Source organism: Balaenoptera borealis, assembly GCF_965194805.1.
Source record: "Balaenoptera borealis genome assembly, chromosome: 16".
In the NCBI taxonomy this organism is placed as follows: Eukaryota; Metazoa; Chordata; class Mammalia; order Artiodactyla; family Balaenopteridae; genus Balaenoptera; species Balaenoptera borealis.
In genome coordinates, this window is record NC_138872.1 from 27495776 (window position 1) to 27522879 (window position 27104).

The 27104-nt window shown below is 50.8% G+C and overlaps 1 protein-coding gene across 10 annotated transcripts in view; it reads right to left on the reverse strand.

Moving 5' to 3' along the window:
- HM13 (histocompatibility minor 13) overlaps nucleotides 1-24435 on the reverse strand; it is a 40518-nt gene extending 16083 nt beyond the window's left edge. For 3 of the 10 annotated variants that reach the window (XR_014235940.1, XR_014235942.1, XM_082361453.1), the window contains exons 1-7: nucleotides 24127-24434; nucleotides 16956-17054; nucleotides 11537-11619; nucleotides 5071-5159; nucleotides 3356-3534; nucleotides 3138-3263; nucleotides 2254-2311 (exon numbers count right to left, since the gene is read on the reverse strand). Coding sequence is in view for 7 of the 10 variants with exons in the window: in XM_082361453.1 (XP_082217579.1) it covers nucleotides 2254-2311; nucleotides 3138-3263; nucleotides 3356-3534; nucleotides 5071-5159; nucleotides 11537-11619; nucleotides 16956-17054; nucleotides 24127-24309 (817 nt within the window). In the remaining 3 variants the exon portion in view is untranslated. Of the gene's footprint in view, nucleotides 1-2253; nucleotides 2312-3137; nucleotides 3264-3355; nucleotides 3535-5070; nucleotides 5160-11440; nucleotides 11620-16955; nucleotides 17055-24126 lie in introns of those variants that run through there. The other 7 variants (XR_014235941.1, XM_082361455.1, XM_082361451.1 and 4 more) reach the window with 6 other exon arrangements.
- Nucleotides 24436-27104: the final 2669 nt, after the last annotated feature.

A 27104-nucleotide genomic window follows, 5' to 3' on the forward strand; every position in this document is an offset into this window, starting at 1 on the left:
GAATCAAGTGTGGCATAAGGCTAAGACAATCAGGACAATCTGGTCCCCAAATTCCTGACTTCCCTTGCAGCTAGGAGTGGTCATGTGACCCAGCTCTGGCCAATGGTACGTAAGCAGAGGTAAGCTGGGGGTTCTGGGCAAGCTTGTGCTTCCCTAATGAATTCTACAGAGGCCCTTCCTTGTCTGCTTCTTCCTGCCTTGAATGCACAATCACAGTGATTTACAGCTCTCCTCATTTGATCCTCCCAAACCTGGTGCCGTTCAATTCTGAGTGGCAGATGTGGAAACCAGGGCCCAGGGAGGTGAAGTCTCTTCCCTCAGGCCACGTAGCCAGCGAATGTCACATCTGGGATTCAAGTCCAGGCCTCCTGACTTCAGCATCTGTCCACTTAACCACTCTGTTAGACGGCCTCTCAGCTCCACTCCTAGCAGTGGAGGGCAACGGGCTTTCTCCCCAAGCCAGAAAACCAAATTTCAAGCACCAGAAGCCAGAGATGACTGTCATTTCCCTGTTCAGAGTCTTCCAATGGCTCATCCACTGCCTACTGGGCAGTGTCCAGGCTCCCTGACATGCCATCCTTGGCTTCCCCATATCTGGCCTCTTTTCTGCTTCTCCCCTAAACTCAGCCACATTCCCTCCCCGATTCTCTGCTCCCTGCATGCATTTTCCTAATTGTAGCCCTTGGCTGAAGCTGTACTCTCTCTTTCAAATGCCCCTACTGCCCCTGCGTGCTTGGTAAACACATATTCATCCTTCGTGACCCAGGAAAGCTGTCCTGACACCTTGGCTGGGTTCATCCATCACAGCACGTACGGCATAGCTGCTCTTCTTTCTGGCTTGCCCAGCATCTGTTCTCTTGCTCTGAAGAACGGCCCTCACCTTACACCCTTGGTTCTGGGAGGCTGCTGATTCAAATACTCTGCCCTCAGGCACTGGAGAGGGCAGTGACCCTGGCCTTTCCACCACTCCCAGCTGGAATGCCTAGCTCACGGGCCAGGCCAGGCTCCATGGGTTCACCCAAGCCAAAGCTGGGAGAAACTTGTTTTCCTCTAGGGTCGCTGAGCTGCGACTGCAGCAGCTAGGAACAACGAGTGGCCACCAACCTCTCTCCAGCTCACAGAGAGGACCTGTGTGCATCAGGGCAGAGTCAGACCGTGAGGAGGACAGCCATTTCTTGACTCTTGGGGCTGACTCCGCCCCATCTGCCCGCTGCCCAAGCAACACTCCTTGTGGAGCTGTGATGTCTTCCTGACAGGATCCCCCTGCTTCCTTCCATCATGTCTGACTGATTCCGTTCCTCCTCTTTGGGTCTTGTGATGCCAGGAGGTGATTCTTGATTAGTCTAAGGCTTAAACTCCAAGCTCATCATGCTTTTCCCATCCCCCTTGATGATGAATGACAGAATCGGGCCTGTGACCCAATTCTGACCAGTGAAATATGAGAGAGGCTACGGGGGGATTTGGGGAAAAACATCCCTCTCTGATGAAAGAGAGACATAAAGTTCCCCCTTTCTGCCCCCGAACATGTTGAGAATGGTGGGGTGGAGGGCTGAGGTGACCTTGGCTCTTGGCAACGCCACTGAGGGTCAGAAACCCAACTCTAGATGCTCTGCCACTGGGCTTGCTGCAGTATGAAATAACAACATTTCCACTTTTTTTTTTCCTTTGGCCACGCAGCACGGCATGCAGGATCTTAGTTCCCTGACCAGGGATTGAACCCGCTTCCCCTGCAGTGGAAGCGCGGAGTCTTAACCATTGGACCACCAAGGAAGTCTCCACATTCTTTACAGATGCTTGTAGGTGGGCTTTCTAATATTTATAACAATGGATACACTGAAGAACAAAATCAGGGCAGTGTGAGAGGCGTGGAGCAGACAGCACCTGATATTTATGTGCCAAAGGGATCCAGGGAGGGGGCTCCAGGTCTTGGCGTGGGGGGTCTCCTCCTCTGGAGGCCCCTGCCTGCCCTGCACAGGCTGCGTTAGACACCCCTCTCTGTGCTCGCCCCCATTCCAGCTCGTCCCACAGCGCCATGCACTGTGACCAGACGGCCGGAGGCCAGGGCCTGGGAGGAGGATGGCTGTGCAGGAACACAGTGGACGAATCAAAGGGGAGAAGGAAACCAGGCTGGAGACACAGGGGAGCTTGGAGGAGGAAGAGCTAAGGGAGGGTACGGACCAAAACAGGGACCACGAGGGGATGGGCCACCAGGGTGGGGGCAGACGGGCTCCCCATGGTGGGGTGGTCACTTACATTTTATTGGTGCCTCAAAGGACTTGGCCACTGTCACCATCACATTGGTGCCAAATACCTAGAAGGAGAAGAGAGGAGTCTGGAGGGAGGTGAGGACTGGGTGGGAAGGAATGGCTGTGCTTGGGCTTCTCAATGTGCTGCTGCCTGAGACGGGCGGGAAAGGGGCAGGGAGCCAGGAAAGGCTCCAGAGCAGATGTGAAGTTGAGATGAGGTGGCCCCCGACACTGGCCATGTGGACACTTCACGGGACTCCTTGCTCTAGGTAGCAACGAGGGGCAATTCCAAGGAGTTGGTAAAGGGCCTCTGATGGCCCCGGCCAGGCATCCTATGTTAGTTCAGGGGTCTGCCCCTCCCAAGAGAGAAAGTCCTCCAGCACCACGCACTTAAGGGGAGAAGAGGCTGCCTGAGGCCAGGGAAAGGGTGCCTGAGTCAGGCTGCCCTCGATCCCTCAGCGGGGCCCCTCAGAGTGAGTGTGGCAGGTCTCTTGGCCCAGGGCTGGCACGCAGCCTACGTCCTCAGTCGGTGCCTTGCTCACCAGTGTCCACTCATCTGCTTTAACCACACCTGCCTCAACGTCTCTGAGCCTCAGCTCGCTTGCCGGAGAGACACAGGATAAGCAATACCCCTGCTGGGGCCACCATGAGGAAGAGAGGGCGGCTGGAAGGCACTGGGCATAGGGTGGGCTCTCAGCAAGTGCGGACCCTGCTCTCTCATCCTTTCCACAGCTGAGGGCACTGGGCCCAGGAAGGACCTGCTCTGTGGTCTTACCTCCAGGTCAGGGCAGCTTCCCTCTATCAGACGACCGCTGCTTGGGCCAGAGACAGGGGAGGAGGAGGCGAGGGGGCCCGGTAGCCAGACATCCTTTGCATCCCTGCCCAACTCACCCAGAAGATATCGTAGATGAAGAGCCCGCCCAGCAGGATGCAGCCGGTGCTGACGTTGTTCAGGTGCAGGAGCTCCACCCCGTTAAGGGAAAAGGCCAGGCCGAAGAGGTTGTTGGCAATCCAGTGCTGGGGAAAGATGTGAGTGAGACCAGCTCTCCCGCCCCCAAGCTGCCCCTCAGGCGCTTCCCCCAACACTGCCCCGGGCCCTGGCTACTTACCTTCCTCAGCAGGTACCAGACGCCAACGATGCTGCTCAGGCCCAGGCACACCAGGTCCTTGGTGTCAAACTCATAATTGATGATCTCTGGGCAGAGAGGCCGGGTAAGTCCACTCCCCGGGGCGGGGCTGCCCCTCCCACCTGTCAGCCCCTGGACGGAGGAGGGCATGGCTGTGGGCTCTGTCAGAGATCCACAGGTTGGGGGTGCTCACTAGAGCCCCCCCACCAGCCCCTCCAATTTCCTAGAGGAGGGAATGGAGGCCCAGAGAGAACCCAGGCCTGACACAGGGTCAGTGGGAGGTGGTTCGTGGTGCTGGAAGCACGGGCTCTGCGCTTGTAGCCGGGCGACCGCGGGGGAGGCAGTTCCCTCTCTGAGCTTCGGTTTCCTCATCTGTAAAAAGGGGATCACAGCACCTCCCTGGCAGGACTGCTGTGGGGAGCGAGTGGGACGGCCCTCACACAGCGCTCAGCGTGGAGCCTGCACACAGCGGGGGCTCAGTCAGTGCTGGCTGCACCGAGCCCAAGGCTTCCGCAAGGTCCCAGTTCATGCAGGAATCTTTCTACTGTGCCACCAAAGGAATCAAGAAGCTTGCTGGCAGCGCTGTGTCAGCAGCACAGGAGGAGGAAGGTAGGAGAGGGAGGCCTGGAGAAGCAGCAGGCGGGAGGCCCCCAGGCTGCTCTGGTGGGGAGCCTGTGGCAGACGTCCTGATGTTAGACCCCTTCTCCACCACCTCCAAGTGTCCTACTAAGGAAGCCCAGAGAGGCGGTGGATCTTGCCCAGGGTCACAGAGCACAGCATTTCCTTTCAGATTCCAGACTGTAGCAGACTGCTGGTTGGCCCCAGTTGTTGTTCTCTCCTTTGAGCTAACAATACCCTGATGATTTTCAACTGGACACAAGGCCAACTAGCTCTCGGCCACATTTTCTAGCTTCCCTTTAGCTAAATGGACCCGTGATACAGTTGTCTCTCCTTCCTTCGGGACGGCCCGTGCAGCAACGGTGCGCTATTCTGGACCCGCGGGCCCCCGAGTGCGGCAGAGCACAAAACAGGTGAAAAAACTCAACAGTCACTGACTGGGCACAGATGCCTAGAAATGCACAAAGGAATCCTGCTCTCCAGGGACAAGGCAGAACATGCTGGCACATTCACAAGTGTGACATTCACAAGCTCAGACTTTGACACAAGAAGAGAAATACCTTCCATCTGGCCAAGCCGTTGATAACCCTGTCACAGCAGTAGAACCCACAACCTAACTAACCCACGTGACCCAGGCTTTCCCCAATTCCCTACGGATTTCATTTTTTCGAAAGCCACGGAACTCCCCTTTCAAATCTTAGGTGGGGAATAATCACACTAAAAATTGACATGATAAAAATGGCCACGAGAGCCAACTGTTTACTGTTTACTATGAGTCAGGCGGTGTGCTGAATGCTTTCCACTCATCACTTACTCACAGTCCTAACAACATGCCTATAAGGGAGGTACTAGATAATGATGTTCATTTTACAGATGAAAAAAAAACAAAAACAAAAAAACCCCAACAAAACCACTCAAGGCTCAGAGAGGTAACGGTGTGCACCCAGCGGCAGAGCTGGGATGTGACCCCAGAGCCCACCTTTTCCATCACTTGCTGTACCGGGGAGTCCCAGTATTGGAGAGACGAAGGCGGGGGTGGGGGAAGACACCCAAGGCAGGGGAAAGTGGGCAGCACTCACCTTCCTTGTTCTCCCCAGAGCCCTGGGTGAAGAGCAGCTGGTACTGTCGATTTGGGAAGTTGGCTGGAAAAAACTTATTCATGAAGGGGCTGGAAGGAAAGACAAAGCAGGTTGGCAAACAGAGCCCCCATGGGCAGCAGTCACTGATGCCAGCCCCCAGGCATCTGTTTACAAACTGTTATCTCCCAACAGCCTCACAGCTGCCCTGAGAGGTAGGTGTTATTGTGCCCATTGTACAGATGTGGAAACAGAGGCCCTCAGAGGGCAAGTGACTGCCCAGGTCACATAGGAAGTCAGTATCTGAGCTGAGACCTGAACGTAGGTCTCTGGATTCCTAGTGCTTCCATACTGCCTCCTAGTTATCACCGAAGAAACACAAAGCAGAGGCAGACTTTCACATAAAACACAGTTTTTAGGAGAGCAATGGATTCCAAAGTCTAGTTTATGTACCATCTGTATCAGAGTTCCTTGTCAAGAATGCATATTCTGGCTCAAGCCTGAGTAGGGCAAGTCCTCATTCTTGAAGGAGACCCACTGAGTCTAGGCAGATGGCAGAGCTGAAATGAGGTGCCAACCAGCAGCCTGGGGTGAGATCTGACTCCTTAGAGGGTCAGCATGCCTGGGCCCCATACTGCTTAGGAGGCTGGAAGGCTAGCAGCCGAGAGGGGCTCATTAACCTCAGATGGTCCTAGATAAACCACTTTCTCCTTGCCGGCTCCCGCCCAGCCAAAGGCAGCTGACCTGGCCTGGTCCAGAGTAAAGCAGAGGATGCAGCAACCATGGCCAGGCCCACAGAGGGAAAGATCTGCAGCCCTCTCTCCTGGGCTGGAGGTAGAGAGGTAGATGGGTGAGGAGGCATGAATTCTGTTTTTTTTTTTTTTTTTTAAATAAATTCATTTATTTATTTATTTTTGGCCGTGTTGGGTCTTGGTTGCTGTGCGTGGGCTTTTTCTCTAGTTGCGACAAGTGGGGGCTACTCTTTGTTGCGGTGCGTGGGCTTCTTGTTGCGGTGGCTTCTCTTGCTGTGGAGCATGGGCTCTAGGCATGCAGGCTTCAGTAGCTGTGGCACCCAGGCTCAGTAGTTGTGGCTCGCGGGCTCTGGAGCGCAGGCTCAGTAGTTGTGGTGCAAGGGCTTAGTTGCTCCGCGGCATGTGGGATCTTCCAGGACCAGGGCTCAAACCCGTGTCCCCTGCATTGGCAGGTGGACTCTTAACCACTGCGCCACCAGGGAAGTCCCATGAATTCTGCTTTTGACTCTAGGAACGGAAAGATAAACCCCTTGTCCCAATTCCTCAGAAGTCTCTGTTTATTCCCAAAGCCATTCAGATGTGTTCAATGTGGCAAATCAAAGCTGCAGTGTTCCTTTGCATTTTGAGGCTATTAGAGACTTTCCATTAAAATGTCCATCCAATCACTCTTTCAAAGGTAGCCTGTTAAACTATTTTAATGTTTTTTAAACCCCATAAAAATCTAGCACCCTCCTCTCTCTCTCTAGCACTTAGTAGACCCAGAGCCAGCCGGAGTTGACTATAAAGTACACTATTCTGGTTTGAGGGGATTTGTTTTAACTATTTCCTTTAATTTTCAGTTTCCCAGAACACTTAGCTATGTTGACATGAGGCAATTCCTTCTAGGTGATCCCTTAAGTATTATATAAACTATGCCAACACAGACAAAGCATAAACAGTATAATGTGAATTACTGTTACCTGCACCTCTTATTTCAATAATAAGCATGGTGTCAGCTTTGTAATCCAACTAAAAGGAATTAAATTTGGGGAAAAAAAAGAATGCATATTCCTGGACTCTCTTCCAGACCTATTAAGGCAGATGACCTGATGGACACCCCACTCCATGACCTGTTAGGTCTGGGATTTTTACAAACTCAGCCGGACTCGATCAGCTAGATGAATCACAGCCCCCTGGGTGGGGGCAACCTCATTCACTCCTTCCGTGAGGCCCCTGTTGCTCACGGTGGGCTTGGCCTCGCCTCTGGAAGCATTCTCTCTGATTACTCAGCATGGTCCACTTCCTGGCCAGGCAGGGAGCAGAGACTTTCTTTTCCGGGTCACCTTCAGAGCAGGAACAGAAAACCAGGGGCTTCTGCTCAGCCTGGTGCGGCAGCATCGTGGAGTGGACACAAGCTTGGGGGGCCCAGCCCCGACACGTGCTCTGCCACGTGAGGCCCTGGGCGAGCCACTTTAGTGGCTCAGTCTCCTTGGTTGTATGTGGGGATAATACCACCTGACTCAAAGGGTTGCTGTAAAGGTAGGAGAGAAGCTGGGGAGAAGTTTAGCCCAGCACTGGATCCTCAACAGGGGTCATAAGAACTGTGAGTGTCCATCATCGCTGGCACTTGTCCAGAGCCTGAGCTCGAAAGCATTTGGCAACACCAGATCAGACCGACAACGACTGATGGGGTAGGCAAATCCAGAATGGTGCTCCCAGCTGTAGGAAAATGGACCCAGGCCAAGTGGTACCCAGGGCACAGTGGTAAAGGCAGGGAAAAGGGAGCTGTCCAAGACCCTGGGGCTCGGAGGAAGAAAATATGGATTAAGAACCATCTCTGGGCCTCAGTTTCCCCACTTGTCCAACAGCCAATCCCTCCCAGCCTGCAGGGCTGTGGCGTGAATGATGAGAGGGCTTCATGATTATGTGGAGACATGGTCAAAACAAGGATGCAATTGGGAGTGGGTTTCTACAAATGGGCTCTGAGCAGGTGGGAGGCAGCAGCTGGGATGGATGAGGCTGGAAGCTACTTTCAGCTCAGTTTGCTGAATCACTTTTAGGGAGTTTGAAGCCAGAGGGTGTGTGCAGAGGCAGAGAGAAGGCCTGAGGTGCTAAGTCCTTCACTCCAGCCTGGCATCTGCCTTAGGAGCTCAACCAGCAGAATGCAGTGGTTAAGAGTATGGACTCCGGAGCCAGGCTTCCTGGGTTCAACACCTGGCCCTGCCACTGAGCTGTGTGACCTTGGCAAAGTTACTTAACTGTTCTGTGCAACTGTTTCCTCATTTGGAACACTGTAACAGTATCTTTCTATAGGGATATTAAGAGGATTATACGAATGCTTGGCACCCTGTAAGCTTAACTGCAGCTTCAACTCCAAGTAGGAAGTCTCTAGACTGATGTCTTTGTTATCTCGAGAAGAGAGGGGCTGCTGGGTAACACATGGTAAGAGTCAAGCAACCTGGCCGGTGTGAGCCTGCGTTGAGGGCAGGGGTCCCGACTTATTGCCTTCACTACACTCATGCCAGGCTTGGGGCCTGGGAGGCAGCTAGCAAATGCCTGTGGAACACCTCTGAATGCGGGCTTTTGCAGCAGGCAGAGACTCCTTCTGGCCCTCAATGGCTCATGCCAAGCCTAAAGGTCACTGCTTCCTGCTGGGAAACCACATCCTGGTGCCCTTCTCCCCTGAAGGGGGTGAAGGCAAGGGTCAGTGAAACAGGTGATGTGGCCTCGCCCCCCTGGGGTGGCAGATTTTGGTCTTATGAACCTTTTCGTCTAAAGGTCATCTGGGTGGGATATGAACTCAGAGGTGATAAAAATAAGCTGTGGTTCCCTTGGGAGGAAGGATATTGGCACGGGCTTGAGTCTTGGTGACCGTACAAGGTGAAGGCAGGCTGTGAGCCCTTGCCTTCCTCCAAAACCTCAAGCTGTGCTATCTTTCCAGGGAGGCTTGAGGCGGCCGGGGGAAGTGGAAGGAATCCCGTGAGCGTCTCTGCCTGGGCTACCCAGCTCCGGGCTCAGCTTCTACGGCCTCTCAGCAGGCCTCTCCTCTGCCAGTCCTCCGGAGACCACAGGCCCACCAGAGAGGGTGCCCAGGCCCCTGTCTTTAAGTTCTCTCTCCCCTTCACTTTTGCCAGACCGGAAAGAATACCTGGCCGTGGAGTTAGACAGACCTGGGCTCAAAACCTCACTCTGATCCTAGCAGCTACGAAGCTCTCTGAGCCTCAGTTTTCCTGTCTTGAATCTTTAGACCTTGTTTGGATCCTGAGGCAGGTCTGACTGAGTTTGTGGATACATATGAACAATTCATCAAAATTCTAACAACACTGTAGACTTCTTTGAGAAAATATTTAAGAAAATTCAATTTGATTGAAGAAAAGTAAATTTAATTCTTAGATCAACTACTAAATAGCATGATTAAACTATGCCCTTCCCCTTTTCTACTAAAATTATTTTCATCTGATTCAGTTCTTTTCCATGTGCATTTTACAGTAATGATTTCTTTCATCCCAGCTTTCAGCCCGTATCCATTTTTTTCAGAGGATAGCTCGGACCCTGAATGGTGAGTACCCTTTATGCCCATGGCCACCCATTATTTTCATAAGGTCTAATCTTCCCAGGTCAAACTGTATGCTCTAAATCTTATCAAGAAAATGATTCTTCTGTTAATTTTTAGTCACTAACAAATTTTACCATGTGCAGTTTTAGTTGCTTTGGTTCTACTTTCTTTGATAATTTCTGACAGTAAAAATTATGAATTGGTTAAAAGACAGACAACTGTTTCTTGGTTAATCCATGAGAAATTTGGGACAATGTTCCTCAGTTACTATTCTAAAAGGGAAAAAAAGGTCTCTGGTGTCAAAATGACACAGGCTCAAAATACTCTGCTCGTATTGATTGTAGGATTGTTGAGATAAAGTGAAATAATCAGCTCCTCAGCACATGGCCGAACAAAATATATTGGATTCTTGCACTCTGAGGTGGTGGCTGGGCTGTGGGGAGGACTGGGGTCTCACGGCTCTTGCAGATGCTGGGGGTTGGGGGGAGATGGGCTAGAATTGGGGGGGATCCAAACCAGCATGGGAAGTGACTGCTCCCACACCGGGCCACCAGGAAAGGAGAGGTCTGTCCTTTGAGGAAGGGTGACTGGGTCTGCCACTATCTTGCTGGGTCCCAGTCAGTCAGGCTCTCTGGGTTTTCACCCTAAAAGGATGGTGGGGTTGGCGGGAGAGGGGGCGCTAGAACAAGGCCTTGTGGGTGAAGGTAGGTGTAGTTGAAGACAACACGGAACTCAGTCCCAGCTGTGTGAATTCGGGCCAGCCGCTCACTCTCAGTGCGCTTGGCACTTGCTCTGGGCACGTCACAGACGTGCTCACTTGATCCTTCCCACGCCCCTACAAGGAGGTACTTGCAGCATCTCCATTTTATAGGTGAAGAAACTGATGCTAGGAGAGCTTGAGTAACTTGCATAAATAACAGAGCCAGGCCTTGGTTCCAGGGCCATGTGCCTTTTGAGCCTATGCTCCTGACTTCCAGGGTCCTGCTCAGAGGAACGAGGCCAAACTCCCCCTGGCTCTCCAGGCTTCCGCGAGGATCCTGCTCTTTCTCTCTGACTGTTCTGGGAAGATCCCACCTGCGCTGTCAATGTGCACAGACCTTCCAGCTCCTGGCCTGGTATCTCCCTCCTACACCCTCTTCCGGGTTTCCTACCCTTCGGAGTTGAGTTCAAGTTGTGTTCCTGTCTTCTGGGAACTTTTCCTGGTCTGCTGACCTCCTCTGTGGTTCTCAGCCTGAGGCAGTACCTCCTCAAGGGACCAATGGAAATAGATTGGGATGCTTTTGTAGTCACAGTGAGGGGGTGTGCTGGGGGCACAACTCCCATTTGGTAAGCAGCCCCACCTGAGGACCAGTGGCTTAGACCCTTCATCCCCACTGAATTGAAACAGCATGTAGCAATCTGAGCAGGGTGGCAGTGAAAAGAGGATGGGCTCTGGGGCCACAGAAACTTAGGTTTGAATCTTGGCTCTGCTGCTTATCAGCTGTGTTGTCCTAGCAAATTTCTTAACCTCTCTGAGCTTCAGTTTCTGAATGTAACAGGTAATAATAATAATAATAATAACAATGGCTAACACTTACTGAACACACTGAGTGCCAGATACTGTGCTAAAAGCTTTCCACATGACCCATAAGGAAGGTACTATCAGTTTTCTTCATGTTCAGGTGAGGAAATTGAGCCCAGAGAGATTAAGTAAACTGCCCAAAGTCACAGGGCTATTAAGTGGCAGAGTCTGGATTCAAAGTCAGATAGTGAAATTCCAGAGCCTGTGCTCCTAACTTCTCTCGATACTGCCTCGCTCTCTTAGGAGCTGAGACCACGTGTGAGAGGCCAGCTTAGTGCGTGTGCAGCAACTACGACACCTTGTAGGTGGCACTGGCATCACTCTTCTCAGTACTGTGACAACTATCATGACATTACTGTTCACAAATAACTTTCCCAACAACTGTGGTGGGAAATACCCACTGGATATTCTTACCATTCCTTGTAAAGAAACTGTGGCCCAGAGAGGTTATGGTTCTTGTTCTAGGTCACCCACGGTATAACACAGGGGAAAGATTCCCTTGGATTTTACAGCCAGGATTCAAACCTGGCTCTGAATGACGCCAAAGGTCATGTTCTCATCCGAGACCCTGTACTTGCTCTTGAGAAAGCTGCTTCAAATGTCGCAGAGATGCCTTCTGACCTGATGGTGTGGGACAGGGCCAGGATTCCCAGCACGAAGAAATACATGGACAGCAAGAGGTTGATGTACTCCTGGGAGAATATCTGAGGCAGAAATACAAAGAGAAACAGGAAGTCAGGGTTGCCAGTGGCTATGAGAAAACCAGAGTCCACGCTTCTCTTCTGGAGTTGGGGAATGGTGTCAGAAAGACTCTCAAATGGTACTGGGTTGGGGGGGGGGGCTTCTAGTTTCTATGGTAACGGGAAAAAGGGAAGGAACTTCAAGCCCTCAGATGCACCTCCCAAAGGAGTCTTTAGGTTTGCGCTTCGTGGCTCCATCATTTGCAGACAGGCAGTATTGTGTGCGTGTCGAGGGTCCTGCATGGGGGAGGGGAGTCTGAAGTTCAGAGTCCCAAGAGAGCGGTCTGAACCTCAGAATGCACTCTTCCAAGCTTCCTTCTCTCTGCTCAGAAATCTAGGGAGCCCCCTACAGCGGCCACCCAGTTATGAGTCACCTGCACCCTGCTCCATTCTCCATGCTCTTCTGGACGGCCCCTCCCACAGTGATTCTGAAGCTCTGACGGCAGGCCCTCACCGCTGCTGCTTGGTCCTGTGGTTAGGTGAACCCAAGGAATGCTGTCTCTCACAGGGCTAAAGCCAGGGGTCACATGTTGTTAATTCTGGACTTCAGGCAGGCTGTGCCATATGGCTCCATGGTTGCTGCACTGTCTTTTTTTTCATAAATTTATTTATTTTTGGCTGTGTTGGGTCTTCGTTGCTGCGCATGGGCTTTCTCTAGTTGCGGCGAGTGGGGGCTACTCTTCGTTGCGGTGCGCGGGCTTCTCATTGTGGTGGCTTCTCTTGTGGAGCACGGGCTCTAGGTGCGCGGGCTTCAGCAGTTGTGGCTCATGGGCTCTAGAGCGCAGGCTCAGTAGCTGTGGCACACGGGCTTAGCTGCTCCGCGGAATGTGGGATCTTCCTGGACCAGGGCTCAGACCTGTGTCCCCTGCATTGGCAGGCAGATTCTTAACCACTGCGCCACCAGGGAAGCCCTGCATCGTCTTCTAATTTGTTATCGTGAGGCTTTCTAACTGGGAGGGAATAATGTGCTGTGGTGTGGGGTCTGGGGCCACTGGCCACTCTCAAGTAGGGACCTGTTTAAACCTGTCTGATCCCCTCGATCCGCTGCTTAACGCCTCTCAGCAGCTTTCCTGTGCTTCCACGAGCTCAAGGCCCACATCCTCCCCTTGGTCTCTCATGCTCTCATGGTGACCACCGCAGGCCTCAGCCACTCCTTCTCGTTCTCCGTGCTGCGGCCACACTGGCCTTGTTGTGCCACATTCCCACCCAGGGGCAGCCCATGTACACGCCTCTCTGCTGCCCAGGACGCTCTCCTCTCCTCACCCAGGCTTCCAAGCAGTTTTCCTTGACGTGACCTCCGTTAATTCAGCTCACGTTTACCGACTGTCTGCTACGTGCAGTGCGTCGTGCTCAGCACTGGAATAGGCAGAAAAGTCCCTGCTCTCATGGAGTTCACGTGCCAGTGAGGGAGAATCTCAAGAGATGAACATGCAATACACTGTCCAGTGGAGGTGGGCGCTAAGAAGAAAAGCAAAGCGGTGCAAGGAGGCGGGGGGGTGGCCATCAGACAGGTGGCCTGGGAAAGCCTCCGACACTGACTTCATTTAGGAGTAGAGCCCTTAACGAAGTAAGGGAGCAGCTGTGATACCTGGGGGAAGAGCCTTTGAGGTGGAGGGAAGGGTGAGTGCAAAGGTCCTGAGGTGGGCATGCGTTCATGTGTGCAGGGGACGGTGAGGGCCTGTGGCCAGGAGCCAAGGTAGGAAGGAGAGTGTCAGGAGACGAGGCTGGGAAGGTAGGAGGGAGATGGACCGTGAAAAAGGCTTTAGCTTCGTCTGGGTAAGACAGGCCGGTACTGCAGGGCTGAGGGCAAGGCTGTGACCTGATCTGACGGCCTGAGAGGATCCCTCTGCTACTGTGTGGAAGGCAGACTCCACAGGGCAAAAGTCAAGGCCGACAGCCCAGCGAGGAGTAAGCTGCATCCAGGAGGATGGTGTCCTGGGCTGGGGGGTAGGAGGGATGTGATGAGCCGGGGTCGGATCCCCGATCAGCTCTGGACTAGAGAAGTGGGTTGTGCCGAGGGCTGCGTGCTGAGGAGGGAGGAGCCCTTCTAGGGTTTTCGGCTGAGCAGTGAGGTGGATGAGGTGCTGTTGTCTGAGATGGGGGCTCGGGCAGGAGCAGATTCTTCTGTGCTCTTCTGGTGCCACAGACCTCGCCTTCACACCACTTTCTAGGACTGTCACTTCACATTTATCTGTGTGACTGCTTGACTGGTGTCTGTCTCCACCACTTAACAGGAAGCTCCTTGAGGGCAGGGGTGGGCCCGCTGTTTTTCTCACTGCAGTGTCTGCAGCACCAAGCACAGGATCTGGTGTGTGTTTGAAGAATGACCGAATGGACGAGCACATCAGTGGCTGCAACGTGAATGCTCCTATCCACACAGGCGTGTGGACCGTGCTTACCCGTGAACACGTGGTGTCCTCCCACACAGTGTTCTTTCAACGTGGGCCCTGGGGAGAAATTTCTCTCTGGCCACACCTTTGAGCTTCTGGTCGGCTTGACTGTGTGGACTATGAATTGTGCACCAAGTCTCACTTTCTTTGTGCTTTGGCTGCTAGAAAATCAGAGTCACGCCTGTGTCAGAGGCACTTCTGGCAAGAGTACAAGTCTTTAGACTTTAGAGCATGGGGTCTGGGTATGGTCCTCACCCAAATCTTCACTGTCTTTTCCTATTTTATTTTTTCTCCTTTACGCCAGTTTCTTCCTTTATTATTTTTCTTATGCTGTTGGATTTAATTTTTATACACTGCCTCAAAGCAATCAGGTTTAAATGAGGTGGGATAAGGTAAATTTTATGATTTTGAGAAATGCAACAAACTCCAGTGCCCCAACCAGGAAAGGAGGAGGAAAGGGGCAGAGTGAGAGCCACTGTTAAGCAAACCACAACCAGCGGTCAGTCTGGAGTTTGGGCGGGATCTGGTGGCCGTGTTACCCAGGCAGCTGCCTTTCAGACATCTCAACAAGGACACTCTGGTGACTTGGGAGGAGGTATGCTGTGTCCTCTGGTACAGGCTGGGGCTTACCTGCCTGGAGAGGAGGACAGGCTGAGCAACAGGCGTCCGGAGCCTTAAATAAAAATGTTCACACCCTCTGCTGCCAGAAAGTCCTTTCTGGGGAATCTAGCCTAAGGAGAGAATCCTAAATACTAAAAATGTTAGATGGTCCTGAGGCAAAGGCCTGGGTGTATATTCCTAGCACTCAGCACAGCAGAGACTCGAGAAATATCTGCCAAAAGCCAAGTCGGAGGCAATGAGCTAGATGTGTACAGAGCCACAGAGAGATCTCAAGAGCACAGGGGAGAGGAAAAGGAACACAGTTCTACTTATGGAAACTAGACTCTCACTAAATACACACAGATACATTAACACCATATATTTTATAAAAAGACACACATCCAAGGACACAAATCAAACGCATTAGGGCAGGTGCCTCTGGTGAAGGGAAATGAAGGTGGCAAATGGAGATGGGCATCAGGGTGAAGGCGGTGAAGGAAACAAGGAGGGGGGCCTGGCACGGGCCGACGCCAGTGTGCTGTGAACCAAAGCATGTGATAAATTCACCTCTCCTCCCGAGGTCCAGGAAAAAAAAAAAATCAGTGAATACCTAATGTTATTTGATGCACTCTTACTTATAAGAGTAAAAATCAGAATGATATTTTCTGTTTAAAGTGAGGGGGATGCTATAAGTCAGTCGTGGTGTATCTGGTTGTGGGGATATTCTGAAATCATTAAGAAGAGCAGTTCTGATCCAATAATGAGGGAGTGATGGAACAGGAAGCAGGCGTTAAAAATTATGTTTCTGACTCACTCACAGACGGGTAAAAATAAAGAATTCTGATGCTAGTCAGTGTAGGTGGGAGTACAGTGAAGCCAGCACACTTGTAACTGTTGGAGGGAATGTAAATTGGTACAATCAGAGGGATTTGGCACCAACTATTCCAGATGCTGTTTGATCTGGTGATGCCACTGCAGATATACTTGCCAAGATACTTACATGAGGATGCTCATGGCAGCAGTGCTGGGACATCCCACCACTGAATGCCCCTCAGGGGCACATCCACGAAACACAACCACAAGCAGCTGTTACAAAGAATGAGGTAGCTCTGACTGTGTTGATACGAAAATATCTCCCTGGTAAGAACCATATGTTCGATACATATATTTGTTTTAAAATTTTTACATAAATGCAGATCTATGCATAATAGAATGAGTCACAAGAAACTATGTTGGGGAGAGGATTATGGCTCATTTGCACCTTCCCTTAGATTGAAAAAACTTTTTTTAAACTATGTACATGTATTTTTAAAATGTGAATTAAAAGTTATCCTTGAGGAGGGATTTCCGTGGTGGTCCAGTGGTTAGGACTCTGAGCTTCCACTGCAAGGGGCACGGGTTCAATCCCTGGTTGGGGAACTCAGATCCCATGGGCCGAGCAGCGTGGCCGGGAAAAAAAAAAAAAAAAAGTTATCCTTGAGGAATTTTCAATGACCAGGAAAAAAGTGCTTGTAATGTATTATTAAAAAAAATTAGTCATAAAATAATTATAATTAGGTTAAAAATACGATTATGAAAAGCCTGAGAGAAGATATGCCAAAACGTTAATAGTGATTACCTCTGTGTATTTTTCCCTCTCTTTAAGTTTTCTGCATATATTACTTTTGTAATCAGAAAACAGTACATGTTATATTAAAAAAAAAAGTTTGAGAGTTTGCAGTAACATGAGAAAATGCTCACGATGTAATTAATGTGAAGTGAGAAAAGCAGCTACAGGACTGAATACACCACATGTTCACAGCTATGGAGGAACCATGCACAGGGAAAAGCAGAGGAAGGACACACCTCCAAAGGGACTCTGTGACTGTCTCTGGCAGGGGGGTTTTGGATGGCTGCTGTTTTCCCCTTTTTACTTTTCTGTGTTTTCCAGGTTTTCAACACTGAGCCTGTGTAACTTTTATTGGGAAAATAAACCTCGATAAATTAAAAAAAAAAAAAGCAATTAGTATGGTAGAGGTATGTCCGAGACATAGCTATACCCCACCCCAACATGAAGGGTACAATGAAACCAAACCGGTACCAGGAAAACAAAACAGAAAGCTCCTCGAGGAAGGGAAATAAAGACTGGTGGGAAGAGGCCCCCGACATCACAGTGGGGTCTCTGGGTAGTGGGCCTAAGGGTAAATTGTTATTTTTCCTGCTCTTTATTGTCTATAAATGAACATGCATGTCTCCTGTGATGGGAAAAATAAAACAAAATCAAATAAAGTTATTCAAACCAAATGCTACAACAGGTGACAAAGGACTTACTTTGAAAAAGAGGTAGAGCCCCAAGAGCGTGCAGCTGGCGATGATGGGGAACCGGGCAGCGTCCCGGCTGGTGATGGTCTCAGGCATGTCCGAGGCATTCTAGACGAGAGAAGAAAGGTCCTGCTGAGTGCGGGGAGTGCTTCTGGCCTCTGAGGGCTGGATGCTGGCGGGAATTTGGTGTCCCAACAGCTCGTTCATCTCCTTCCCCTCCTGCCATCACTGAGGTGCCTCAGGGATCCCCACGTTCTCCTGACTCGGGGCTTTGCAAGTGCTGTTCCCTCTGCCTGGGCTGCGGACCACCCAACCTGGGGCAGGACGCTCTTATCCCATCGTCTTGCTATTGAGGAGACCTGGACTCCAACAGGGACAGTCCTGGGAGGACCCAGGGCACATGCGGCAGAGGCAGTGGGCACGTAATAACTGAAAGAGAAAACCCTGGACACTGGTGACAAGAGAGCAGTTCTGGGTCTCGTGAGGACTACCTCCAGTTTTCTTATGGATTAGCTGAGATGTAAATATGATCAGTCTTTTATCCAGTAGGCAGTGAATACTATGAGCGGAAATAAACCAACAACACACAAAACTTAACAATGGCTAAAACCGAGTATGGGAAGACACCAACTGCAAGGAGAAGCAAATCTGGACAAAACTCAAACTCAAGAAGTGTGACTGCGGAAACTGAATCTGGTCAGAGTAAAAGCCACAATTAAATTCACAATGGCAGATGCAATAGTTGGCAAGAATGTGATCTAGGTAAAGAGCTGACGGAGGATAAATATTTACACGAAAAACAACTGAAGGCAATCAAAATCATTTCAGTATAATCAAAATGGAAAAAAATTGGAAATAGAGTAACAGTGCAACATAGAAAATTAAGTCAGCTCCATAGAATTCATGACAAAAGACTTTCCAATAAAAATCCATCATAGTAGTATAATTCTGGTTTAAATTTATATTAAAAATGTTTTTTAGTCAAGTGGGGAGGCCCTTAACCAAACCCCAACATATGCATGAGGCGGCCCAGGCACAGGGCTGAGGGGAGACCCGCCCTTGTGGAGGGACCAGGTAGCTCTGTGTGAGTCACTCTCTGGCAGCTTTGCTGCGAGTGGGGTGGCGGTGGGTGAGCAACAGTGACATGGAGAGGCAGGGCCATCTTCCTTCCCTCTTCTCTCCCAGCCCTTGGTTTCTGCTTTTGGCAGCACTGTGCTGTGGGGTCTGGGCAAATTCATCACCCTCTCTGTGCACCTCCATAAAATCATTATATTTCCTGTGTAGCAGCAGGGTGGGCACAAAAATAAATAAGCTCCTGACCACAAAGAGTTCACAGGCAGGTAGGCCAAGACCTTGACATGTAAACAGAGTATCACCACATAGTGTGACATGTGACAGAACAGAGACACGCATACTGCGGTGGTACATGGCACGAGTGCCCAGTGGTGGAGGGAGGGCTCTGATGTCAGCAGGCCCAGCTGCACTCCCAGCTCTGCTTCTTTCCAGGTTTGGGACCTTGGGGAAGTTATCTTCCTTCTCAGAGCCTCAATTTCCTCAGCTGTAAAATGGGTTGCCAGGATTTGATGATTTTTTTTTTCCCCCACAGCACTAGAAGTACTTGTGTTGTGCCTTGAGCTTCCCACAAGTTGTATAAACTATTTGTATTATTCTTATAAGGGAAACATGAGAAAGCAGACAGGACACTACTTTTGCAAGGAAGCAGGGGAGGGTCAGAGGTGGTTAGAGCAGATATCACTTAAGCAAGGCCTTGCAGGCCAAGCACAGGGTCTGGTATGTAGTAGGAGCCAGATAGACGCTGACTAAGTTGAGGAGTTTGCTTTGTGTACGAGGAAGGGAAGCGCTTACCAGGCAGAGGGACCTGTAGATGCAGGCAGGGCACATGGTATGAAAGCATTCACGGACTCTGGCTTCACCTACAAACCAGTGTTACCGCTCATTTCCACACAGTCATTTCAATTCAGCCCAGGATCCTGGGCAGGAAGAGGCTTAATATTATTCGATGACAAACCAGGTTGGACAGATGCTCCATCACACAGAGGAATCTGGTCTCCTCTGTGGGTGACTATTAGAAATATCCCACGTGCAATGTTGAGTCAGAACGGGAGACTTCAAATCTGACCAAGGATGACAGTAACACGGATAACACTTACTGAGAGCTTTCTAGGTGCCAAGCATTGTTCTAGGTGCTTTACATGATTTCATCCTCACAGTAACCCCAGGAAGCAGGTACTTTTAATAGCTCCACATTACAGATGAAGAAACTGAGGCTCAGAGAGGTGACATAACTTGCTTTAAGGTCACACAGCTGACGAGTGGCAGAGCCAGGATTCACACTGAGGCAGTCTGGTTCCAGAGCCCAAACTCTTGGCTATTACCCCCTAGACGTCCTCTACCTTTTCCATCTGGAAATTTCTGCTGGAAAGTTATGACAAGATGCTCAGGGAGCCTGAGACCTTTCTGAGGAACAGAATCCTGAAGGCAACAGAATCTTTGTAGTTAGAAAAATACAAAAAGTTGTCAGGATTCTCCACTGATTCAATTTGGATTTTTAAACTAGACGTTCTTATGCAAATGCAATGGCTTCTAAAGTGCAAAACATACTTGGGGGCGGTGGGGGGGGGTTGGGAACTGACATAAAGAGCAGAAATAAATTCAGCTTCCAGTGACATTCTGCATGCTCAATTATCAGGGCGGAAGCAAAAGCAGCGAGGGAAGATGGCTCGCTCAAGTCATTGGCTCAGCTGGAGCTCTGGGAGTTCTGCTTCCAGGCCATGCCCTAGAAAGGATCTGGAATTCGTGGACCATTCTGTTACCCCAGGGTCTCCTCTCCTCACTGCCACGTGCACTCACTCACCTGCGCATCTCCTGAACTACCACCCCCCCACCCCAGCCCTTCGCCCCTGCTGCAGTCTCCACTAGCACCACCTCACCAGCCCCCTTCCCGCCTGTCACCTCCCCTATCAGGAGCTCTTTCTGAAGGACCTGATCGCATCCACAACAGCTCAGAAACCTCTGAAGAGTGGACTACCAAGCAGCCATCAAACAAGAACTGAGGTCACTGCGGGTGGGAGTATAAACTGGTACAACCTCTATGGTGGATAATTTGATAAAATCCATCTAAATCAAACATGCACAGAGCCTTTGACCCAGCAAATCGATTTCAAGGAATTTATCCTACAAATACACAGAAAAGTGTGAAGTAACAAATGTATAAGGAGATTAATTTCAGCGTGGTTTGCGATAGCAGAAGATTGACACACCTAACTGACCAGTGGAGGACTCCAAATCAGGGGCCCTCACACTTGGGCTCGCATCAGAATCGCCAGGAGGGCTTGTGAACAGATTTGGGTTTCTAACAAGTTCCCAGGTGATACTGATGCTGCTGGTCCTGGGATTACATTTTGAGAATCATGGCTGGGGGGTACAGGTGGACACCACACAGCTGTTAAAGAACACAACTGTGCCATGGGTACTGACATATTAGATCTGCAACATGTAAGTGGTGAAAACAGCAAGGTGTAAAAAAGAGTGTATCTATAACAAAATGTAACAGTTATATAGCAAAAAATGGGGGGAAAGCATATGCTTATTTATTTGTAAAGGCACAGAGGCTCTCGATGGATAGCCAAGAAACACGTAACAGGGGCTGCCTCTGGGGAGGGAAACTGGGCAGCTGGGGTGGGAGGGAGATTTCACTTTGTCCCCCTGTACCTTTGGAATTCTACACCTTGGGCGTGCGTGACCTACCCTCCCCGCCATAAAACAACAAGGTACATCTACATGTACTGACATAGGAAAATGACCAAGACATATTGTTAAGGAAAAAAAAAAGAATCAAGTTTCAGAGCAATTATGTACCGCAAAATCCCACTTTTATAAAAATAAATTTACATATGTATATACACACAGGCACATACGTGTTTGTATATATACAGAAAAAGGTCTGGAAGATGGCACACCAAACAGCTACCTGGGTTACTTCCACGGAAGTGGTACTGGGGGGGCTTTCCCTTTATACTTCTGCATTGCTTCAATTTTTACAAATGCAAACATATAGTAACTATGAAGATTAACTGGTGCATTGCCCTCAGGATTCTGTACCTCCAAAGGGCCGCAGGATCCCAAAGCATCTTCCTGTTACATCACCCAAGTACCTGTACTGGGCTCACATCAAACTGCTCACTGCCTCCCAGAAAACACCTGTGGCCCCAGGCCTCCCTCTCCTCCTGTTCTGCCTGCTGAGCTCTCATCCACCCTGCCAAAGACCACTGCTGCCACCTCTAGCAGTCGGCTGGTCACACAGCTGTTTCTCCTTGGTGACTGCGCTCTGTGAGGGGAGGGCTTGGCCTTCTTTGTCTTGGCACCCCTGGTACCCAGCCCAGAGCAGGAACCCAGTCCAGCTGGCTGAGGGGCTCCTCTGAGTTACAGGCCAAAGGCCTCTGAAGCGGTGATGAGTAGCTGTTGCTGGGATTTGCTCCCTTCTGGGAACACAGGTCTCTGACAGGGACGGGCACTGCTCTCAGATGGCTCTGCCCATGGCTATTTCTTCCCCACACACTCCTGGACTTCTCCTCCCATGATTTCACAACGCGCCCTGCCAGTCATGGACAACTTGCCCCCCGGGAGAATGCTGTCCTCACGTGCCCTCTCTCAGCTGGCTGTGGGGGGGGGGGGTCTAACACTAGTGGGAAATCAAAACTCCTGGGCCCCCAAGCTAACTTTTCTCTCCTTGCCAAATGATTAGGGAAACAACTCAGGGTAGAAAAAGGGAGTCGTTTGGCCTGTCCTCTCCCTAGGCCAAGATGCCACTTGTATGGGTCTTTAGAGGCACCTGCATCAAGGAGAGAGCCCCAGACTAGGACCAGGGACAGCTGGTTCTGCCCTTAATTGGCAGAGAAGTCATTTCTTTGACTCTCAGTTTCTCTGTACAATGGTGATAATAAAACTGGCTCTGCCTGTCTCACTCAGCTGCTGGGAGAATCAGAGGGCGAAGGCTTGTAAACTTTAGAATACCCTGGTTACTGGTGGCGGCAGGCTACTAAGGGTCAGGCTGTTTGCAATTCCATGCACAGTCTTCCAGCCCCCCTGTCTGGCCGGAGATGCTGGGGAGAGGTATTTAGATGCTTCAGTAGATCTAAAGCTCTCTTCTATCCTTACCCTCTGCTCCAGCCACTCCAGACCTTCCACCATCACCTAAACTGCCTCTTACGGCTGCTTTCCTGGTTTCCTCTGCCTGGAATGTCTTCTGGCGGAAATTCGACCTCTACATCAAGGCTCCAGCCCGCCTCCAGCACAGAGCCGCCCTGCCCTGCCCCAGGTGTACTCAATCTTTCTCCCTAAAGCCTGCAGCACTACCTGTACTACAATCACAGATCTAGTTATTCCTCTCTCATCCAGACACCTGAACTTGGTGACAGGGCTCTGACCCATTCATCTTTGCAGCATCCGTCTGCCCTGGACAACAGTGGAGGTTCAGGAAATTCTGTTGTCTGTATGATGTTTTCTGAAGAGATTACTAATCCATGTGTAGATGTGCCAAGGAGAATTACTCAGTATAGGGAGCCCCTCACATCAAGTGCCCAGCTCACTCCATGCTGCCCTTCACCTTCTTTGTCCTAATCTATTTCAGAACATCCCCCTGTACCAAGCGTTTGCCCGAAAGGCAAAGGTAGGGAGGATGAAAGCCACCAGAACTCTGCTTAGAAGAGGCAGAATAGGAAGGAAAATGGGGCCACCTAAGCCCTGCGTGACCAATCCCCTTTGCATCTGACCACAGAGGGAACCAGCCTCAAGTTCTCTGATCTTGAGAAAGGAAGGTGGCAGGCCTCGGCCACTGCTCAAGTTGGGTAATGTTTTTTGAGAACCTGGGCTTGAGCAGTTTCAAAAGTGGCAGCTCCTCTATGGGTCTGCCCTCTTTGGGTACGACGGCTTCCGCTAAGATTCAACTTCAGGTCTGGGTGGGGGAGGAGCAGCAGGGAGCTGCAGATCAGGAGGTGGTGGAGGATGATGGGAGAGGCTGCCAGGAAGTGAGAAGCCACTGGTGCAACAGGCTAGAGAGGGCTTAATATAGGGAAGAAGGGTGACAGAGAGGAAGTCAGAAGGTGGAAGGCCCTGGGGACCTCTTAGGTATCCAATGGGACAGATGTTGAAAGACAGGGATGAACTGTGGCCCAGTCTCACAAGAGAGGCCTACAGCAGCTCAGTTACTCAGCAAGTAAGCCCAATTTGGTGGAAAGACTGTCTTAAGAGGCATGAGGAGAAGAGCTACTTTGAGGTAGGGTCTGGGGTGGGAACAGGGTTAGGGTTAGGGGTTAGGAATAGGGTCTGGGCTCAGGCTCGGACAGGTCCGAGCTTGGGTGTAGTGAGGGAGAGGAAACCAGCAAACCAAGGGGTCTATGGCTGGTTAAAAATAGAGGCACCAAAGTGCCAGGTTCTGAGGAGTTGGCTGACCGGAATTGGTTCCAGAAAGTGATGCAAAAAACTAGGAGCTGAGCTGGGGGTTCCAGGAGCTAATATTCCTGTGTTAGTTGTTTTTGTTTTTTTTTTAGGTGGGGCAAAGGCCTGATCTGGGGGTTCTAGGAGAGCACTCTAGGGGTCACAGATTCCAGCTGGACAGGTGTCAGAGTCTAGGGATGAGCCTGGGTGCCAGAATTTGCCCTGGGTTAGGGTGAGGAATGACAAGAGGCTGTACCATTAAGGAGGTGTCAGAACCAGTGCCCCATCAGGTACAGATGGATGTTGACCCAGAGCCTGGGATGGGGTGACTGTCCCAGACGGGATGAGCAGCCAGAGCAGAGGGTGAGGCTGGTCTGGCTGGGTCCAGCAGGCTCAAAACAATTAGTACCCGAATCACAGTGTCAGGGTCGGCCGACAGTGCTTCCAGCACGGTGCACAGAGAGAGGGATGTGTCAAGGTCCGAACGGGGGTGGAAACCGCTCCCTCTTTGAGAAAGGTGTCAGTACCTGGTTCGCGGATCGGTGCCCAGATCCTGGGGCACCTAAGGTCAGCCCCGGGATGTGGGCCCGCGTTGGGGATGCGGTGGTGAGCAATGCTGGGAAGGGTCAGTGTCCGGGCAGAAGAGGTGTCTGTCCCGTCTAGGGCGGGCGGGGGAAGGGTCCGTGCCAGCCGTGTCAGGGCCCGGCTTTGCCGCTGACCGTACCTTGCCGCGGGCGCAGCGCACGGAGCGCAGGGCGCCGAAGAAGATGGGCAGCAGCGCCATGAGCAGGAGGCTGCCATAGGCCAGCGCGATGCCCTCGGGCGTGGAAGGCGGCCGCGTCGTGCCGTTGGTTGGGCCGCCTGCCTCGACACTGCCGTTATGCGGGTCGCTGAGGGCCGAGTCCATGGCAAGGCTGCACTCGGGGTCCGACTCCAGCTCCGGCAGCTGCAGCAGAGACGCAGAAGGGAAGACGGGCGCTGTGGGGAAAGCCACGTTCCCCTAAAGAAACAGGAAGTGACGTGCTTACCTCGCCGGCCCGCGCCGCGCACGCGTGCGCGTTCACGTCTCCCCGCCCGCGCGCCCTCTAGCGGTGGCGGAGGGACAGGAGGCTGGTTGCTAAGCAACTTGCTGGTAGCAGGGAGAGGAACTCTGGACCATTGCAGTGGGTATCCATCCCTAGGGAGACCTGAGGACCCCATTCCCCAGTCCCAGTCAACCTCCTTAACCCCAGGATGTCCCACTCCCCGCAGATCCTAATAACTAAGAACTTGTTTACTCATGCAGGCATTCATCCAATATTTAATCATTCCCTCACTCCTTAAGTATTTGAGTATCCCATCATATCCAGGCACTGTCCTAGGCTCTGGGGACACAGAAGGGAACAATATAGGCAAAAGTCCGTCCCTGCTCTCATGAAGCTTGCACTTTTAGTGTGGTGAGGGGGGGGGGTTTGTTGGGAGGATAATAAATAAAGCGAATAAAATAAATAAATCAAAGCCTATAGGATGTTAGTGTGTAGTTATATGTTACATAGCATGTTTTTTAAAAAATTTATTTATTTAATTTATTTTTGGCTGCATTGGGTCTTTGTTGCTGTGTGCGGGCTTTCTCTAGTTGCGGCGAGCGGGGGCTATTCTTTGTTGAGGTGCGTGGGCTTTTTCATTGCGGTGGCTTCTCTTGTTGCGTAGCATGGGCTCGGGCTTCAGTAGTTGTGGCACGCCGGCTCAGTAGTTGTGGCTCATGGGCTCTAGAGTGCAGGCTCAGTAGTTGTGGCGCATGGGCTTAGTTGCTCTGCGGCATGTGTGATTTTCCCGGACCAGGGCTCGAACCCATGTCCCTTGCATGGGCAGGCAGATTCTTAACCACTGCACCACCACGGAAGCCCTACATAGGAGATTAAGTAATTTAGAGAGAGATTAGTAATTTAAGTAAATTAAATTAAATTAAGTAATTTAAGGAAGATTAGTAATTTAGAGAGACTGCTCTCTCTAGGAACCTAGTGAACTTTTGTATATGGCTTGGGCCAGGGTGGTTCCAGCCAGTTCCAGAGGACAAAAGTCAGGTGGCTTGCTCTGCAGATGGCCAGCTCTGTCGGGCTCCCAGTGTATGTGTGTCCAGGAGTGAGGAGAGGGTGTGGGTAGGAGTGACCTGAACTTGGGTGCAGACCCAAGCTGTCTGGGGCTCCTGGCTATGCTACTGATGCTCTAGTTAAGAGCTGGAGAAAGTATGTAGCAGACAAATTGATGAAAGCTGTACCCTGCAGGCACCTAGCACTGGAGAAACTCTGCGCCAAGCAGTGGGAAAAAAGCATGCTCTCCAGGAACCCAGGAAGTGAGCCAACCTCGAACCAGGAAGGGAAGGTCCATTCTCCTCCAGTGTTCCTCTAGTACACTCTACTGAAAAGGCTTAATGTATGTCAGCTGGCAAGGAAGAAATATTTACGAGATCTGGCTCCATTATCACAGAGCTGGCAAAAAGAGTGGTTTTAGAGCAGAGAGGCAATAAGTTGATAAGTGACACTGATAGTGTAAAATCACATGGCCTGGTCCAAGCTGGACAGGTGGTGAGGTGGGGTTGGAGTATAGGGTTCACAGTGAGAGGAGACAAAGGCAAGGAGTCAGACTATAAAAGTTTGCATAATGGAGTTTGCCTAGTTCATGCCAGGCACTGTACTGGTAACTTTATGGGTGTTTTCTTTGATCTCAAAAACACTGGTAAGATATGATTAGTCCCATTTTGCAGATGAGGAAACAGGCTCACAGAGGTAAACTAGCCAGCCAGGTCACACAGTCCAGCAGAGGAAGAGGAGAGACTTGAACTCGGGTCTGTAGGGTTCCGAAGCCTCTGCTCTTTATAATATTCCAGCTACAAAGAGGGCTAAGCAGTTTGGACCAGAGTGACTTCCTTCTGGGCAGGTGGTGTACAGTTTCAGGCTCTGTTTTTCAATAAGCTGGACATGACCTGAGTGGAGGGGTGAAGGCAGTGTGCCTGATGAATTCATCCATCAATAATTCAGGCCACAGGCTTTGCCCAGCAGCTGGGCCTCATGGCTCCAAGCCTCTTCATCTGAGAGCATACAATTGGAAATCAGAGACACTCCTGCTTCATGCAAGGCTGAGCACTTGATTTAGTTTGGTCTGGGGCAGATCTGGCCATCTCCCTTTACACTCATGGGAGACTGTGAATATGACCCAGGGAACTGAGGGGTCGACTCAAGTTCAGAAAGCTCCTGTCAAGGCTTCTGGAGGGTTGGATTTCTGGCTTGGAGCCAGCCTGTCTTGGTATTCTCTGGAGACAGGGATAAGACAATCTTGTGCATGGGGGGGTGGTGGTGCCCCGAGGCTTCATCTGCCAAGCCTCCTGTATGGTGTTACTTTCCCAGAGGAGATCTGAGCTGAGGTCAGTAATGGAGCCTGTTTAGAGCCTGGGATGGTTAAATTACCAAATACTTGTTCCAAAGAAAGATGCAGACCTTACTCCCACCCCATTTCTCTTATTACTGTGTTCAGTCACTGTGAATGGATTTCAGTTTTTCCAATTTTTTTCTCATATATGGGCACACACATACACACACACACACACACACACACTTATATGCTTAAATAATTCTGAAAATAGTAAGCAAGGATCATTAGTGGATGCTAACCCTTGGGAGAAAGGTTTTTGAGGGACAGGATAGTCACACAACTTACCCCACAGAT